At 43.1% G+C, this 17,414-nt stretch overlaps 1 protein-coding gene across 2 annotated transcripts; it reads left to right on the forward strand.

The window, feature by feature from the left end:
- Window positions 1–214: 214 nt before the first annotated feature.
- On the forward strand, window positions 215–10,237 carry LOC134036033 (phospholipid phosphatase 3-like). 2 transcript variants are annotated; one of them, XM_062480741.1, is made up of 6 exons: window positions 215–595; window positions 4,466–4,620; window positions 7,567–7,847; window positions 7,944–8,001; window positions 8,091–8,267; window positions 8,519–10,237. In XM_062480741.1, exons 1-6 carry the CDS (start codon window positions 457–459, stop codon window positions 8,645–8,647), a joined length of 939 nt encoding a protein of 312 aa, XP_062336725.1. In that variant the 5' UTR covers window positions 215–456; the 3' UTR covers window positions 8,648–10,237. The 2 variants fall into 2 exon arrangements, with proteins under 2 accessions (XP_062336725.1, XP_062336724.1); XM_062480740.1 differs by lacking the exon at window positions 4,466–4,620 and adding an exon at window positions 5,079–5,236.
- The last annotated feature ends 7,177 nt before the right edge of the window (window positions 10,238–17,414 follow it).

The raw sequence follows: 17,414 nt of genomic DNA on the forward strand, positions 1-17,414 counted from the left end.
TCGTTTTTTTTCTTGTTCAGCTGTGAATGTTATTATTGGGTAAAATGTACTTCTGTAATTTGGATATGACGAATAACTTGTGTTACACCATTTAAGATGTTAATCGTGAAGCCAGAGCTACGGTGTAGGCTTATGTGGAGTTTCAGAGTGGAATATGGAAGGCGTTCGTTAAGGAAGGCGGAGGCAGGCAAAAGAGGAGTGGGGAAGTACATCTTGGAAGACTAGAGGAGTGAGCAGAACAAACGGACCTGATGAGCTTAGAGTAAACGCGCTAACGGTATTTGAGGAAAGCACAAAATCGTTTGACGACCAGTCTTTTGACTGAATCACCCCTTAGCAAACAACATATTTTATTCAGTTTTATCAGCCCAGCTATTTACGCGAGCTTCATGACAGCGTTAATCATTGCTTGATTTTTTTCCTTTTCCCCCCCTTAAAGTAGTCACATCCTTATAAATGCAACGCTGTTTAATATATGAAAAAACGATGGCACCCGAAAGCAGGAATGGAGGAAGTTCTACCTTGAATAATAACTGCAAAAACAACACCAGGAGAAAGTTACTGGTCGGTGTGGATCTATTTTGTTTGTTTTTAGGTAAGTGCCTACACTACTAAAACGATGCGTGTTAAATGTTCAGGCATGATTATACCTTGGAGAAGGCACATAAAGGTACTGAATGATCAGAAATAATTATTGAAGTTAATTGGTTTGGTTAGCATACAACTTATCCTGATATGTGGATGGTAATGAGTATCATCAGGTTATCATATTGGACAGAAACATTCACAAGTCATGAAATTGAAGAAAATGAATGTTAACAGAAAATATAATGTAATTATTTTGTTTTCCTATTATTCAGATAACATTTAGAATATTTACATACACGATTGTAGCCTTCACATTATTGTTAAATACTTTCGTCCCCTGTGCAACAATAATCCTCTGACAAAGGAGAAAGGTAATTGGTAAATTGCTCCAAGAAAGAATATTTCTTGGGTCTCCACCCATACCTGTAATTCTGTTTAGGCTCTTTTAATATTTTCCAGAATGTCTAACATTCTTTCCTGACGGTCAAGCCAGGAATTCACTTGAAGACACATCTGGCAAAATGTGTGTGTGGAGTAATTAAAGGAAAGTGGTTAAAAGGTCAACCATATGTTCAGCCAAAGTTCTGTATTCTGGTTTGTGTGTTTCTGCACTCATTCTTCTACTTGGACTGAAGTCCCCAGATGGCTTGTCATAATTCCTTTCAATGCTTCTGTGTTGTATCATATGAATGCTTACTTTTTGATATCGTTGTCTTTGTCACCATGCCACATATGGTATATACAGTGAATTATTTTCATAAAGGCCATGTTGTAATTAAGTAGTGTATTCTCATAATGTGACAGGTCCTTAAGCTTCTCCCAGTTGATGTCTATAAGAAACACACTGCTTGTATGTATTTTGATCAACACATTTAAATATCAAAGATTAAAATGCAGATCTTCAGAAGGTCTCCAAAACTGGTGTTTTGATTAAAAAGCATGTTTTCCACGCAGAGGGTGTTTCACCGTACGTGTGTGTACCTTCCCACAGCAAATGCCTGTCAACAAACCCACAGTGTTTTGCTGGCTAAAGATGTGGTCTAAAGGGAGTGACCTCAAGGAGGAAATAGTGGGTGCATGCTAGAGTAATTACTAGCGTCCTATTCTCCCAGACTGGGTTCTCACAGCAATCCCTCCATGCCGAGACACCACCAATCATCAGGACCAAGAGAATCCTGCAGATCTGTTTCCTAGTATTGATTGAACTGATTCATGTAGCTCTGGCCTTTTCCACTGTGCTGGTATTAGGGCTGTTTTTTCTGTTCCTGGGCTAAGTGTTGGGGGATTAGTTTACTAGTAAGTCGTTGCAGGTGGGCTTAATGTTTAGGAGCTGGTCTCCACATAATGTCCCTATTTAGCATTTCCATTCTCACCATAGAGCTTTAGAGAGCTTAATCAGGCAAACTGGATAGCTTTTTCTGTGGTACATAAATAAATAGATGGCATAATGTTTAAAATGATTTTTTAACAAGCATAATTCTGTGCATGAGATTTACACCTTTCTCCCTCCCCTTAATCCGAGCAGGGGAACCATGAGGGCATAGGAGCAGAGTTTGCAGCAGACCAGATAGACAGGGAGCAGTTTGTGTGGGAGCTACTGCCATGCACACAAGGGTGCGAGTAAAAACAACTGCATCTGTGTATACAGTGCGACTCCCTTCAATGTGTATACATTTATATGCCAGAGAGAGAGGGCAAAAGTGGAAAATGTGTGTCTGTTTATTTTAGTAGTGAGTGTTTTGACAAATACCTCAAATCATAGTGGAATATAATTCCATACTAGGTTCTATTTGCCCGCGGCAATGATTGTAATTTCTATAGTGGAATGAAGACCCTAAACACTAAAGGCAAGACGAATGGCACGTTTCAAGATTTTGAACCTGAGGATAACTTGACTGCTGCTATTTTCAGTTAGAGAAAGCACACACTCTATGTGTTTCCTCACCAACTCATCACATCTGTTTGGTTCTACTGGTCCTTCTCAGCACGCGTTAAGAAAAACACTCTGAACAGGATGAGACCACCAATAATGTGATACTGGTGAAAAAGAAAACTCCCTTCTCACTCCAGCCATGTAGGATTAGGAATGTTTACCATCTCTGTTTTCTTTGGGCTCAAGTGAGCTAATGCGTTAGACATACGCGTCCTGGCCTGTGTTGTTGTTGGCAGGGGGGCATCGCCCCCCCCCCCGCGCGCTGAGGAGCGGGAAGAGAGGAAGAGGCAAAGAAGGGAAATCCCAAGATGCCTTGCAGAATGCTGATGCTGCGCTGACGGGATGGCGTGAGAGGGAGGTCAGGGCAGAAGGGCAAGCTGATTCTCAGGGAATAACAGACCACGCCACGTCTCCAGTTACGCTGGGAGAATTTGCTCCCCATCAGCTGCTACAGGCTTTCTTAAAGGGATCAGCCCCTTGTACCCTCTCCCTCCCTTTCTGGTGCTCCTGGCCCCTGTGTTGGCTCGCAGACTGTCATCGTGTTTAAAGGCTGCACGGTAAGGTCAGGACTCCAGGGTTAACGCTTTGCACATCCAGTGCTGAGCCTCCAGATCAGTCTTTTTCCACTGGCCTACATCAGCAGCCAGGCAGGCAGGCCGGAGGAGAGCTGCCAAGGCCAGAGCTGTGTGTGAGCACAGGGCCCCTCCCTCCGCAGGGGCAAGCCTGGGTCGAAACTGATCAGACATGAAGGATTGGGTGCACTTATAGGATTTTGCCCGAGCTTGAATTCTGATACGGCTGACCCTCCTTCTTAACATCAGCCGCCGAGCATATTGTTGCTCAGTCAGGGGTGTTTGTATGGCTTGTCGGTATGAAAACAGTCACGTAAAAAATATGAATCCTTTGGCATGTGAATGAAGGGGCGCGTTGGTCTGTCTTTTCCATCAGGAAGAGCTCTCCGCCTGTAACCTGAACCCATCCCAGCTGGGCCTTCAAAGGCCAGCCAGTTCTGAGCTGGAATGGGAGGGGACACATAGCGAGCCAATCAACACAGGCTCTTGTTGACATTTGATTTGAAGACATCAATATCCCCCAAGTATCCCCATGTTCCCCTCAGCACCACCCACCAGCATCCTGAGCTGACCTCCTCAATACACCAGAGAGCCAGAGAGGGAGAGTAGAGCAGATGTTTATTTTTGTCTGTGTTTGCATTTCAGAATTACTCAAGGGGGGGGACATCAAAGGTCCCACATCAGTTAAACACTGCTTTGACGTGATCTTTAAAGGGTGTTTCATAAATGCTGTCAGTTGGAGATAGACGTCTCTTGGGTCCCACTTTTCCACTTTTATTTGATGTTCTCTTTTGGTGTTTCTGCTAAAGGAAATGAAGCATGTCTTTTGGCTTGCATTCTCACTCCGCCAATTTTTTCCTATTATTATTTTGACCTCCACGTGTCAAGAGACACTAAACTGATTGGACTGAAACACTCTTTAGACATCTGAAAGTTGGCCTTTGGACGGCATACCAGAAAAAGAGGCTGGTAGCTCCATGTTATTTCCACATTAGTAATTGGCCATGGATTCCTTCCCAGCTTTTCTTGTGTGCTAACTCACTCTGTTTGATGTTGGTCTGTGTTATTCTAAGCCTAATGGGCTCTCTACAGTTTTTAACAATGACAAATCAGGTGTCTTCTTGGCTGCCTTTCCACAGCGTTTTTATGTTGTTTATTTTACTTTTTGGGTGTTACAGTCATTGGAGGCAGTTACTCTTGGGGCTTTGTCATTATGCGTGTGTATGCTTGTGTGTGTTGTGTATGTGTGTGTTTCATTTCTGTATATGTGGCAGTGTATGTGTGTTTACGTGTGTTTATGTGTGTGTACTGCGTACGGGTGTTTTTTGACACTGCACGGCTGACGTCAGGTCTTCTGTGTCTGTGTGTGCAGTGATGCTCATCGGTGTCTCTCTGCATAAGTGGCCCTACCCGCCATACCAGAGAGGCTTCTTCTGTGACGACAGCAGCATCAGCCTGTCCTATAAAAACAGCACGGTGCCCACTGTAGCCCTGGTTACCGTGGGAATGACTGTGCCAGTGGCCTCCGTAAGTTTCAGTGTGGCACAGCTGGAGAGGATAGCCAGGGAACATATGCTGGCATGACCAATGACCAAGTGAACCTCTGCATCAATCAATCTGCCTAATAGATTTGTTGATTTGCATAAATGAACAAAGAACACAATGGGAACTAATTTGTTTAAGATTTAGTTTGTATGCAAAATGCTTTGCCTACTTCAAATGATTTCAACATAAGGCTCAAATCTGGGAAGGCAATGACAAGTAACTGGATATTCAGTGAAATCACTAGAATGGCGAGAGGGTGAAATAAGCATGGTCATAATGTTCCCTGACTGGCCTGTACTGTGCACTGGGAACTCTCCCATGTAACCTATGATTGACCTCTCTCTCTCTCTCTCTGTCTGTCTCTGTCTCTGTCTCTCTCTCTCCTACACTCCCACTCTTTCTTGTTCCTCCTCTCCCTGCCTCACTGCTTTCCCACATAGCCGGCCTGCCTTTCCTCATCATAGAGACTAGTGCTGTTCAGCCCTACCGCCGTGGGTTTTACTGCAACGATGAGTCCATCAAGTACCCGGCCAAAAGGGGAGACACCATTAGCGACGCTGTGCTTTGTGCTGCTGGCATTCTTATTACCATCCTCTCTGTAAGTCACCTCACTAATATCACCTCACCTGACCATTTTCTCACGTTTCAGCAATGTGCCTCCCCCCATCTGCATCACCACAACCACCTGTGTGTCTACTAATGTTGTGTTAGCATACGTTGTAATGTTTAATAATCACATGAGGGGATGTTGAAAGGTAAGTACAGTGAGAACATTCCCTCTCAATTGTAGGTAAAGTCGTCAAATTCATTCAATTCAGAATTTGCGTTTTCTTCCAGTGAAGTGAAAATATTGCTTTTATTAATATTAAAATGTAAATATAACTATTTACTTAATACATGTTTTACCATGACACATTGACCGATAAAACAGACTGACTTGTTTACGCGCTGGGTCTGTAATAGCAAGGTTAGTAAGTTTGGACCCACTGATAAAAGCTTCTCAGCAGCATTCCAGCATGTTCTTGTTGAGAGGAATACTGATTGGGGATCTTAAGATGGTTCAGATGGTTATTGTATTTAGGAAAGCTGCGTCAGATTAGAGAGTCGTCTACCAGGACGACAACCAGGAGAGAAGAGTGTCGGTCTGCTGATGGTAGGACTCCCTCCATCCTGGAGAGAGCAGATATACTCGGATGGTTGAGGCAGTTGAGGCCACTTGGGTTTTCCTGGTGAGAAAGAGCTCACTGGTCCTGTGTTATTATGGTTGACGCGATGGTTGCTTGTTCAAACACAGTAACAGATGGGGCAGGATTGTGGTGGAGGCAGAGAAGAAGAGCTCCCTTTTCCAAATGATTCATTTTTATAAACGTGACTTTAAATTCCATGTTTTCACCCTCAGGTCTTTTGGCGCGCATTTATCTTTTTTAGTTTGGGGAAACTAGCAGTAGGCCATTTAACGCTCTGCTGACTTGGATAAGGCTGAGAGGAGCTAGCTTAAAGACCACACCTCTTAGAGTAGGCATTACAGAGACTTTCTAGGAAGAAAGAGGAAAAAAACCTAATTGAGTGTATGGGTACACGCATGATCATTTGTGGAACGACAGGCTTTTTATGAGACAAGCCGCGAGACAACCTTTTTCTCCCATGAATATGTCTGAGAGACACAGTAACAGTTACCCCTTCTGAAGGGCTGCCTCACTCATTCACATAGTTTATCTTCTTACGAAACGAGATCCAGATGTATTCTCTCTCTCCCGTGAAAGCAGCTGGGCTGGATCAGCCCGGCTCTAAAGGCCTCGACGGTGGAGGAAAAACACGCCTGCTATCAGCTTGTTAAATCTCCTAAAGGACTTTCCCCTCGATGTGTTTCTTGAAATGAGACCGGGATTGTGTGCTGCCCCCTCTGACAAGAATGTCCGATGAAACTGAGATACCAAAGAAAACCCCCTGACATCCCTTGTGAAATCAGAGCCGTGTAGAATGTGAACCGACTTGGTGGAAAACAAACGTGCCCCCAATGTGCGTCTGACTGCCCGACTGACAGAGTCTGGCAACCAAAATCAGACACGTCGCCTAGCTCAGCTTTTCTCTTGATTAAAACCACAAGTGCCTTCCCCCACCCTCCTTCTTGTTCTCTCTCTTCTCCTCACTTCGTTTCTTCCCCTCTCTCTCCTTCCCTCTCCTCACACTCTCTCTCTCCCTCTCTTCCCTGGACTCCCTTTCCTTCCTTCTTTCTGTCTTTCTTTCTATCTACATTTCTATCAACCCCTTACCTCCCCTTTTCCTCTCCTCTCTCCCCCACTCTCTTCCCATTTCCTCTCTCTCCTCTCTCTCTCCTTCTCTCCCATCCTCTCACTCATCCTTTCTCTCTTCTCCTCTCCTCCAGCTACTCTTCTTTCTACCCCTTGTCCAGTTGCCAGTTGCTTGCAGCCTAGAGGGGGTGTGGAAGGCATCTGAGTTTGAACAGCTGTAGTGAGTTATGGTATCCATGGCCCCCCTAAGTATGCCCGGCATGTCAATCATAGAACTCAGACATTGGTTTATTTATCCACTTACTGAAACCTTTTGCATGTGCCCTTTCACAATAATCCTAAACCATTCTCAGCCATATCGATTTACTGTGCCCATGTACTCTTTTTTGTGATCTTTTCAAATATACTGTACATGGGACTTGTAGACAAACAGAAACTCCTATTCAAACCGATGTACTCTTATTTCTTTCCTCCACAAATATTTTAAGATCACACAATTCAGATGTCTCCCTTTTTATTATTGCATAAGAGTGGCTCGCCACTCTCACTAAGACAAGGAAAGGAAACACAGTAGAGGTTAACAGGAGTAGTGTGTCTGCAGTGTACACAGTACTGTGGAGAAAATGAAACCGTTGACAACGTGCAGTAGGACTGATGTTGCTTCCCTTCTGGTCAGATTGTGATAGGAGAGAGCTATAGGATCCACTGTCTAAACCAGGGCTCCAAGTCCTTTGTGGGGAACCCCTACATCTCCGCCCTTTACAAGCAAGTGGGCGTGTTCATCTTCGGCTGTGCCATCAGCCAGTCGTTCACAGACATCGCCAAGGTGTCGGTGGGGCGCATGCGGCCTCACTTCCTAGATGTTTGCAAGCCAGACTTCTCCACCATCAACTGTTCCCTGGGATACATCACAGAATACCAGTGCCAGGGACCTGAGAGCAAAGTCCAGGAGGCCAGGTATTACAGTACACAGTGCAGTCGGACTGATGAGATGTCTGTGTGGATGTATTGATGATGATGGTCTCAATATTGTTTGATATCTGTTGTCCTCAGGAAGTCCTTTTTCTCAGGACATGCATCCTTCTCCATGTACACAATGCTGTATCTGGTGGTGAGTTAGTGCTTTTTAATCCCCCACACACACCTGCCTGTACCTGTCCTTTTGTATTCATCCGACCCCTCTCTCCCACACCGACCCAGTTCTACCTCCAGTCGCGTTTCACCTGGCGCGGTGCCCGTCTCCTCCGGCCTCTCACCCAGTTCACCCTCATCATGATGTCTTTCTACACCGGCTTGTCCCGTGTCTCTGACCACAAGCACCACCCCACTGACATCCTGGCAGGCTTCACCCAGGGAGCCCTGGTGGCCTACTGCATCGTAAGTGGCCCACCGTGCTTGGCATGCTTAGCATTGGGTTCAGTTGTAAATGTCGCTCGTAAACATTCCGTTATTTCGTTCATTTGATCCAGATCTGGCAAGTTACACAGCTGCCCCACCTTACGACTGTAACACACAGTGTCTACAATGTGTCGTCTCCAGATGTCGTGATTTTCGGGGTCGAGTTTTCTTTCAGATCTTTTATGTTCTCTTTTTTTATGTTATCTTTTATGATCTGTTCCTCCACGCAGGTATTCTTTGTGTCAGACCTCTTCAAGCCCAAAGGTAGGAGCTGTGCTCTACCTCCCACCCCTGTGAAGAAGGACATCAGTCCACCTGCAGACATCAGAGAGAGGAGCAACCATCTGACCATGGCATAGAGGTCCCTATGCCTGGCGCCACATCTTGAACTGATCACTATAATGACTGGCCAAAACTGGAGAAGATTGTCTAATCCATTATGTTGACTGGCACACAAATATCTTAATTGTCATGGTTCAGACCAAATCGGAACTGTGAAAAGCTTACATTGGAAAGAAGCAGAGACATCCAGTCAACTATGTCCATGTGGCTCACCATCTCATCTGACTTTTGAATGTGGAGGAGTTCGGGGAGCACCCCTATCTCCTTCTTGCCTAGGGAATTTTATTCCATCCGATTTGGTTTCTTCAGTCACCCTGCTATAACAGACAACGGGTAAATGATAGCTGACAGTGCAGTTTGGCAAGTCATGCTATGGATAGACCTCTGAAGTGAAGTGAGAGGGTGAGAAGACAGCTGTGCTGTGGAACTGTGGTGCACAAGCCCTCTCTGGTCTTTGGCAGCCAAGCATGGAGACTGTGCTACTACTGTGTGCCTGACACACAAACACACTAACAAAAAAATAACAAATTCCTGGATTAAAGGAAGGATGTTTTTTTTTTTTTTTTTCGATATGAGGAACCTTTTGTAAATTTGAGCTACAGCACTATATCCAAACTCAGTATTGATTGTCACCACTTGAATTAACTGAAGTGAAGCTTTTGGAAAGCTTCGTATAAAGCAAGCTTTTTGGTATTTTCCAATGTAATTTTGTAAAGAAGTGTATGAAGGGGGTTTGAGTAGGTACAGTAGATGGAGAGTACTGTTCAGAGAGGGCGCACATGTTGGACGTGGGACTCTCTCTGCTGGCTGGGACGAGCCCCCACAGAGGCTTTTAATGAAATGACTGTCTGTTTTGTGTGCCAGACGAGTGCTCACAAGTGTTAGGTCAGAGAGACTGTGTGTGTGATGTGGTTGTGTGTGTGATATGATTGTGTGTGTGTGTGTGTGTGTGTGGGGGGGGGGGGGGGGTGCGTGCGTGCATGCTTGTCTTTCTTTGTGCCAGTGTCAGTGAATGCCATGTATATATGTTTTACCTTACATGTGTGTGTCTATGTGTGTGTGTTTGTGTTTGTAGGCCTACGTGCACGTGCATGTGCATGCGCACATGTCTGTTTTTTAAATGTCTCAGGTTGAAGACAGGGAATAGGAGGCTGCTTCAACAGACACATACTAAAACAGGAAAACTGTGGAATAATAACGTCACACTACTTCAGAATTCACATAGATGACCTGTGCCAATGAGATGAAAATCCCTGTGACAATATACAGTCTGCTATCAAGCCATTTGTACTACATAAGCAACCTGTTTTATTTTTATAGATTTTTTGATAATTTATGTATCAGAAAAGTATGTACAATATCATAAATATCCACTATAAATTTGATGTTAAGACCTGTGTAAATGTCCAAGTGCTGCTTACAGAAACATTGATTGACATATGTCATGCGGTGAAATAACTTGTCTGTATCAACGTTTCATTAGATAGCTTTCTAGAAGACAGATAAGTACACTTATGTTAAAAATTCTTTTTAAAATGAAAATATAAGCCAGATATATCAAATATGATGTGCTTTCTGAATTAAAAAAAAACTCACTATATTTGGAACTATTGGTCTTTTTCTTTTGACTGTAACTCAGAAGTGTAACTCTTTGAGTCGTAGAAGAATTCATCCCAAAGTTTATAGGGTCTCCGTTCCCCTTTCTCCAGCCCTGCGTGCGATGGTGGGATCTGGGTGGGGAACTGTGGTTCTGCAGCGGTCCCCGCTGCACTTCCTGTGGGGAAATGGTGCACATTCCAGATCTTAACCTGTGTCCCTTATGACACTGGAATAATACAGAGAATGATTGGTGAGTATGCCAGAGTGGCATCTACAGAGCAGAGATTAGGGAGGGTAGCGTATGACAGTCTGTGGGACTCCAATGTATTTGAAAGACTCTATACTCTGAATGGAAGGTTGGATGAAGTTACTCGCATTAACATTTCAGAATCATATATCCGCTGGGGCTGAAGGGGATAGTCTATTCTTAGCATTACTCTCCAATGTGGTGGCCAAGCTTACTGTGGATTTGGCAGTGTAGTATGCCGGGTGCTTAGGTGATTATACAGCATCTATAAGCTGGAAAACGTGCCTGTTTATGACTAACAACCATTTCCAGATGGTTTAATTGTCTCAACAGGGCAATATTGGAGGAGTTGTGAATGTTGTATGAAGTTACACGTAGATCTCACTTTATCTCACTTTCCTCTCTCTTTGTCTCTCTCCTTTTTCTTTATCTCTCTCTCTCTCTCTCTCTCTCTGTTTCTCTCTCATTCTCACTTCTTTATCTATCTAAACAACAGCAGGGGTTTTACAAGCCAAACCTGGACAGCTCTCTGTGATAAATTGTGAGCAGATTCAAGACCAAACATGGCAGGATCTTAACCTAATGTTTCTAAACAACATCTATGGCAGTGGTTAGATTTCCGCTAACTGTAACTCACAGATAGAAAAGTTTTCGAATTTTAAACCAATCTTGAACCTTTTGGTTGGAAAAGGAATTTGAGCAACATGCTGTAGTTTGTTTAGACTTAACTTTTTCTGCCCTATGAATGTCAGAGTCCCAGAGATGTACACAGTTCTAGTGATCTTCAGAAGGAGTCTTTTCCCATTTGAGAGAACTAAGTATGCTGTTCAACAGCCGTGTTGAGCATTCTAATAATGACATTCCTTTTATGTTCTTTAGTAGCTAGTTTTTCAATTTTCACACAACATCTTAGCACTTGCAAAAAGTCTGTTATTCAGCTTCACTCTGCACTGGAAGCATTCCTCACATGCACTTGGCTCTGTGGCAGTTTTGTGGTTGCTTTGAAGTCAACTTGATTGAAGTGACAACACACTGTATATATGTTTCTTGTTTGTTTGTGTAAAGGGCCCTGGTATGCATTGCTGTGCTTCAATAATGCACACGTGTTAGAAATTAGGTGCCTGTTTCGTTTTCCCCTCACACAAACAAACAAGACTTAGTGAGAGACGTTGAGCCATTGTTGGACTTGCCTTTTTACAATGTATGAGCTGTCATTTTGGCAGTCGATTGAAATTATTTTCAATTTGGAATGTGGAACATATTACAGTAATTACAAAAGGTGCCATAGTCGTCATCTCTAAAGATAGTCAGTGAAAAAATTGGAAGTAAAAGACCAATGAGTCTAGTTGACTGAACTATGTATTGAGTTTACTTTGCATCATTGTTTTCCTTTTAAGGTCTGATGCCACTTGACATTATGAGCTGTTGACGCTGAGGTGATTCATCCCCTTAACCCTTGTGTTATCTTCGGGTCATTCTGACCCATCAGTCATTGTGACCCACCGTCGTATTGCGACAAATTTACCGCATACAAAGACAAAGTGAAGCATTTTCTTTTAACAGCTAGGCTGTCTCAGACCCCCCACATTGCAAAGGTTAAAAGAAAATTATTTTAATTTGTTTTTGTATTGGGTAAAATTGGGTAAACACAACGATGGTTCGTTATGAACCTTTGGGTCATGTGACCCGAAGGCAGCACGAGGGTTAACAGAGGGGAGATGTTGAAAGGGAAGGAGACACACCCACCAGTGCCCTGGTTGATATCTGACCTCTTAATTATAAATTGAAAGGTCACACATTTGGCTGCCACTGAGTAGTGAATTCCAGTACCATTACTGGGCTGCACAAAAGTGTATGCACATACACGCACACACTCACAAGGAGTTTACCAGTGTCAAAGCTTCGTGTGGATCTTCACTCTTCTACTTGGTCTGTACCAACACCCCCATATCAGCATCACCAACATCGGCTCACCAACACCCCCATATCAGCATCACCAACATCGGCTCACCAACACCCCCATATCAGCATCACCAACATCGGCTCACCAACACCCTCATATCAGCATGCATATACACTTAAGCTGCCATAAACCCAGACGTCAGCATGGACTGGGCCTGCAGCTGTAACTCATTCCGTCTCCTCTCCTTCGTCAGTAGAGAATGTAAACACTGGGGGAGAGTAACTCTCCTCTATCTCAGCCTTTTCTCCAGTCAATACCCAGCTAAAACACGCCCTTTCTGACCATGAGCTTGAATGTTTAACTACTAAACGTGTGATGAGAACTGAGTATGGTTAGGCTGATTGTAATGGCAGGTTCTGTTGACACTGTTTGGGTATTTAGGGGGAGCTGTCCAGGCTAATGCAAACGTGTCTGCTGAGTGCTGCATATGGAGGCTGTCCTTGCATCACAGTGACTAAAACAGGGAGTCAGGTGGCTGAGCGGTGAGGAAATCGGGCTGGAAAATCCAAAGGTTGCCAGTTCGATTCCCGGTCATGCCAACTGACGTTGTGTCCTTGGGCAAGGCACTTCACCCTACTTGCCTCGGGGGAATGTCCCTGTACTTACTGTAAGTCGCTCTGGATAAGAGCGTCTGCTAAATGACTAAATGTAAAATGTAAAACCAACTGGACGACTTGGTGTTGCATGGAGGGTGGGTAACCTGTGGTCTGAACAGAAATCATTAACATTGCTACGGCCTTCCTGTTGAAGTGAAACAATAAATCTGCATGTAGCAATGCACAACAGAAAAGTACATTCATGTGTTCTTTAATTTTGGGCTCTTTTTTTTCTATTCCTATTTTCTATCTATGCCTCATGCAACAGTGCACTGTAACATTTCACTAAAATCCTTTGAAACTGTTTTGCACAGAACCGCAAGGTCCCCTGTGGACACAGACCCCAACCCAACCCCAACCCAGCCCCTCCCTTGACTTCCAAAACCAAATCCCAAGGCCATTCTCCCCCTGCTTTACTTTCTCTGCTGAGGAATTTCAACAAATTACCTCCATATGTGTAAGAAGGAGCCCCATGGGAAAGGTTCCAAGAAGAATATATTGCTGACTGAACACAAACATTGACTTCATCAAACAGTGCAGCTCTGATGTTCTCCATATGGTCACCTGGCCCTACCAGCCCTTTGCTGACAGCATAGCTGCATCCCTCCAGTAAAGTGTCTGTCTGATCATCCTGGCAGCATGTAGGAGGAGGGCATCTGTGGCTAGCATCATCACTGACACTTTTAGCCACTGTACATGCTCAAACACAATTATTTTTTTCTGGGTGAGGAATGAGCCGAAACATAAAAGGGTTCACCACAGATCTCTGTTCAAGGTCCACTGATGTTTTCAAGCAGAAACAAAAGAGAGGCAGACAGAAGAAAGGCAGGAGGAACAACCAGACAAGAGGAGAATGTAGACCTTTCCTTCTGTTTGATTTACTTTAGTCTCAGGTACCAGTCTCGGTCTCAGTCAGACTTGTGTTTTTCTTGGCAAATAGCAAATGGAATTTGACCTCATTCGCTTTACTTCATCAGCACAACCATCATGAACTCTGAGGCAGATAGCCTCTGGAGTATTATCAATTATTGGAACTTCATGAAGCCAATGGGAGTTAGAAAAAAAACATAAATCTTTCACACTAGCTACAGCAAAATGTCACATAATCATAAAGCGTTTCTGAAACATGAGTTCTCCCTTGACGATGACCTCCACCAACAGGAATGCATGATTCACAGTGGGATGTCTGGATCTGGCTCCTACCTGGACAGCACCAATCCTTGCCAGTGCTACCACTATCTAACATGGCAAACCTTCCATAAGCCGAGCCTCCTCCAGTAAGTAGTTTGGCAATAACAACATCAGTGCAAATGGGAAAACACACACAGCAAATTGCAGAAGGGCTTGCTATTATATAGCAGTAAATTTGGATCTTCCTTCTGGCTGTGTAATTCAGTTTCATGGTGAGTGGTTGACATGCTTACAAAGGGATACAGAAAGCAATGGAACACAGAAGAACGATAAAGGTCATTTGTCTCACTTTTTGACTCACCTAACCACTCTTTCTTCTAAAGTATGCACTTGGCTGTTCTTATAAAATGTGGGGAGGAAGTGTGCGTTTATGGGTAAAGTGTTTAGAATTGTGATGCAGCAAAGGCACGTATGAAGACAAGGTCCCTTGGCTGGTTGCTAGGCCAGGGCTCTGCAGCGGGGCTGGAGGGGTGCTGGAACGTTCTCTCCTGGGCTCTGGGAGGAAAATCCTGTTTAAGGTTTCCACAATAACATTCCCCGGGGTTGTTTATTCAGGAATGTTAATGTGCTTAGAACGCTGGCCCTGGTGACCTCTGACATGCTGGGGTCCAGTGGGTTTTCCTATCAGGCACTTGATTAGACGTACTAGCTCCCTGCCTCGCTCCTCTATTGAGTCAACAACACTTACGTGAGAGGAATCCACAGACAAGCCAGCTGTCTGAGAGATAGAGGCCAGAGAAGCTCAGAGGATTTGGATTGTGCAGTTCAACTCTGCTCATGAACTTAGAAGCACTCAGGGAGATGCTGCTGATGTACGAATGTTGAAAGAAACTGATGTTGCAAGGGCTGTTGAGATGATTGTTATTCTTTTCGATGAATTGGTCTTGTTGGAAAGCTGTCTCTTGTTATGCCATACTGTAAATATTGATGTCTTCCCTTTGTCTCCCTCCTTTTTTAATTATCTTGTATATGGAGTGTGACAACAGGCTCAACTTTTCGAATGCCATGATTGAATAAACATCACAATCAACATAAAACTATTTGTAATATTCTCTCAGTATCGGCCATATGTGCTTCTATAATCATTTACTGTCTCTGTAGGCCTCTAACTCCAAACATGTGTTTGGCTCAGGTCATCACTTAAATTAAATACTCTTGTTCCAAAGTTGCCTATAAAAAATGCTTATCTCTTTCTGATATACACCTTTGCTCAACCTCCCCCAGTTTTCAGAGTTTTCTACCCCAAAATATAAACTATCCGTTAATATCTTGTTCCTAGTATTTTTCATATGGAAATCTCAACACTTGAGTGTTCACATTGCCTAGGAACCTTAAACTGCTTGCTGACAGTTTTGTCCTAATTGTGCCATAAAAGTCTAACCCCCCCCCCCGGTCTTTGTTTGCTAGAGGGGCCTTTCACTAATCATGTGACTCAGGAGGATTTCCTGGCCCAGTGGCCTCATTTGCAATGCCATGTTTATCTGACCCTGGACTCACTGCACGTAAAATACACCTCACCCCTTCTCTATCCAAAGAAGCATTAACAAATTAGCCCAGGACACAAAGAGAGCCTCCCTTTCCAGTATCCATTCAGTTGTAGTTTCTTCTACATCAGAGCCCTTCATTTCATCATGCTTCAGCTAGTTTGGCAAAAACTCTGGGTTACTCCCCAAATAACCAACACACCCATTTTATGATTCCTGAACCACAAATCAAACTTAACTGCACTGACAGCAACAGTTAAACCTTATCTGTGCATAATAGTGGTCTTTCAATTACATCAACATTTAGACCACATTTTTTGTATTTGTTTAACTTTACGATTTCCTAAAACTCGAAACCAGATTCCTTGACTCATAAAAAATATGTGTGCAATATCTTTATGGGTATCCTCTACCTCATGTAATGCTGAGCTTGAGGTCACCTTGAAACGCCCTGAAAACATGCCAGTGAGAAGGCAACATTTTACAATCCCCTGTGGTACCAACAACCAGGCTTTTACATCCACTTTGACTAACCCCCTTCAAACTGTAGCTTGTTTCATTCTGAGGAAATTGGGGAAGAAAGTTTCAAGTATCCCACATTTTTCAGAGCCACACAATCACAGTGGATGGTACTTCAGGCTTTACGTAACATTAAATGTATTTAATGGAATGCCATATAACAATGCAATTAGAAAAATTGTCATTTTAGTAAACATCATTACATGTCCATAGCACCATTATATAATTACAACATATTTATCTCTGATCAAATCAGTGGGTCTGCTTGCAGAATTGTTTTTACATTTGCATTTTAAACTTACAGTATTCCTCATGAAATAGCCTACTTGGCATGAAATACATCTTTACAGTTTTTCTCAATTGCTAAAACACTAAAACCCATTGGCTGAACAAAGTTCTCAGTTGCCTGAACTCATTTAGATAATTGTGCTTGTCTGTTGTCAATACCTTAAATCATTTCACATGGTAAAACACAATATTACAAAATATTGCTTGTGATGTCGACAAAGTGATCTGGCCTAACCCAGCCCAAAGACAAGAAGAAGCACATTGATCACATGTTTACTCCTTTGATTTTTGTCACTTTCAGTATTGTATACTGTAGTACAGTGCATTGTAGGCTGTATACGATACGATGAACTTTATTGTCCTGCTCAGGGAAATTTGTCTTGGTCTCTGTGGTTCGTCATAAATGCCTTGACAGTCACAATAACAACAACATACTGTACAATGAACAAATTGTATGGCCCTGAACATTGTGCTTTCCATTTGTTACAGTAACAGTACTGACTGCTCAATAGATTTTGACTGGTTGCAGGTTCATATCAACAAAGAACAAGAATTACAGTATCACAGAGACAAAGGACAAGTTTGTGAGATGTGAGATTTTTTGCAATTTTCTTTGTTCTTTCTCCTCCTTGTACCAAGAACAAAGAAAATTGCAAAGAGCAAAGCAAAGTAGTAATTTCTGATCAATTTTGAGTTACTATGATAGAACATGTTTTCGTTCATCAAAAGACAATGACGGATAAATATGAAATTTGTTTTGAGTTTACGTAAAAATGTAATATACTTCTCCCTGAGAACTATGTGTTTTCTATTTTTTGGTGTATTGTTTACTGACTGCTTGATAGTGTATATCATTTTGATCACTTTGTTTATGATTTGAGAGCAGTGTTTGATTTT

The sequence above is a fragment of the Osmerus eperlanus genome, chromosome 16 (genome assembly GCF_963692335.1).
Source record: "Osmerus eperlanus chromosome 16, fOsmEpe2.1, whole genome shotgun sequence".
Taxonomy (NCBI): domain Eukaryota; kingdom Metazoa; phylum Chordata; class Actinopteri; order Osmeriformes; family Osmeridae; genus Osmerus; species Osmerus eperlanus.

Excerpts from the sequence above, each read along its gene's own strand:
- LOC134036033 (XM_062480740.1), top strand. The coding sequence starts at position 457 with ATGCAACGCTGTTTAATATATGAAAAAACGATGGCACCCGAAAGCAGG. Across the intron at positions 8,002-8,090 it reads ACACAATGCTGTATCTGGTG|TTCTACCTCCAGTCGCGTTT; the intron begins GTGAGTTAGTGC and ends ACACCGACCCAG. Across the intron at positions 8,268-8,518 it reads CCCTGGTGGCCTACTGCATC|GTATTCTTTGTGTCAGACCT; the intron begins GTAAGTGGCCCA and ends TCCTCCACGCAG.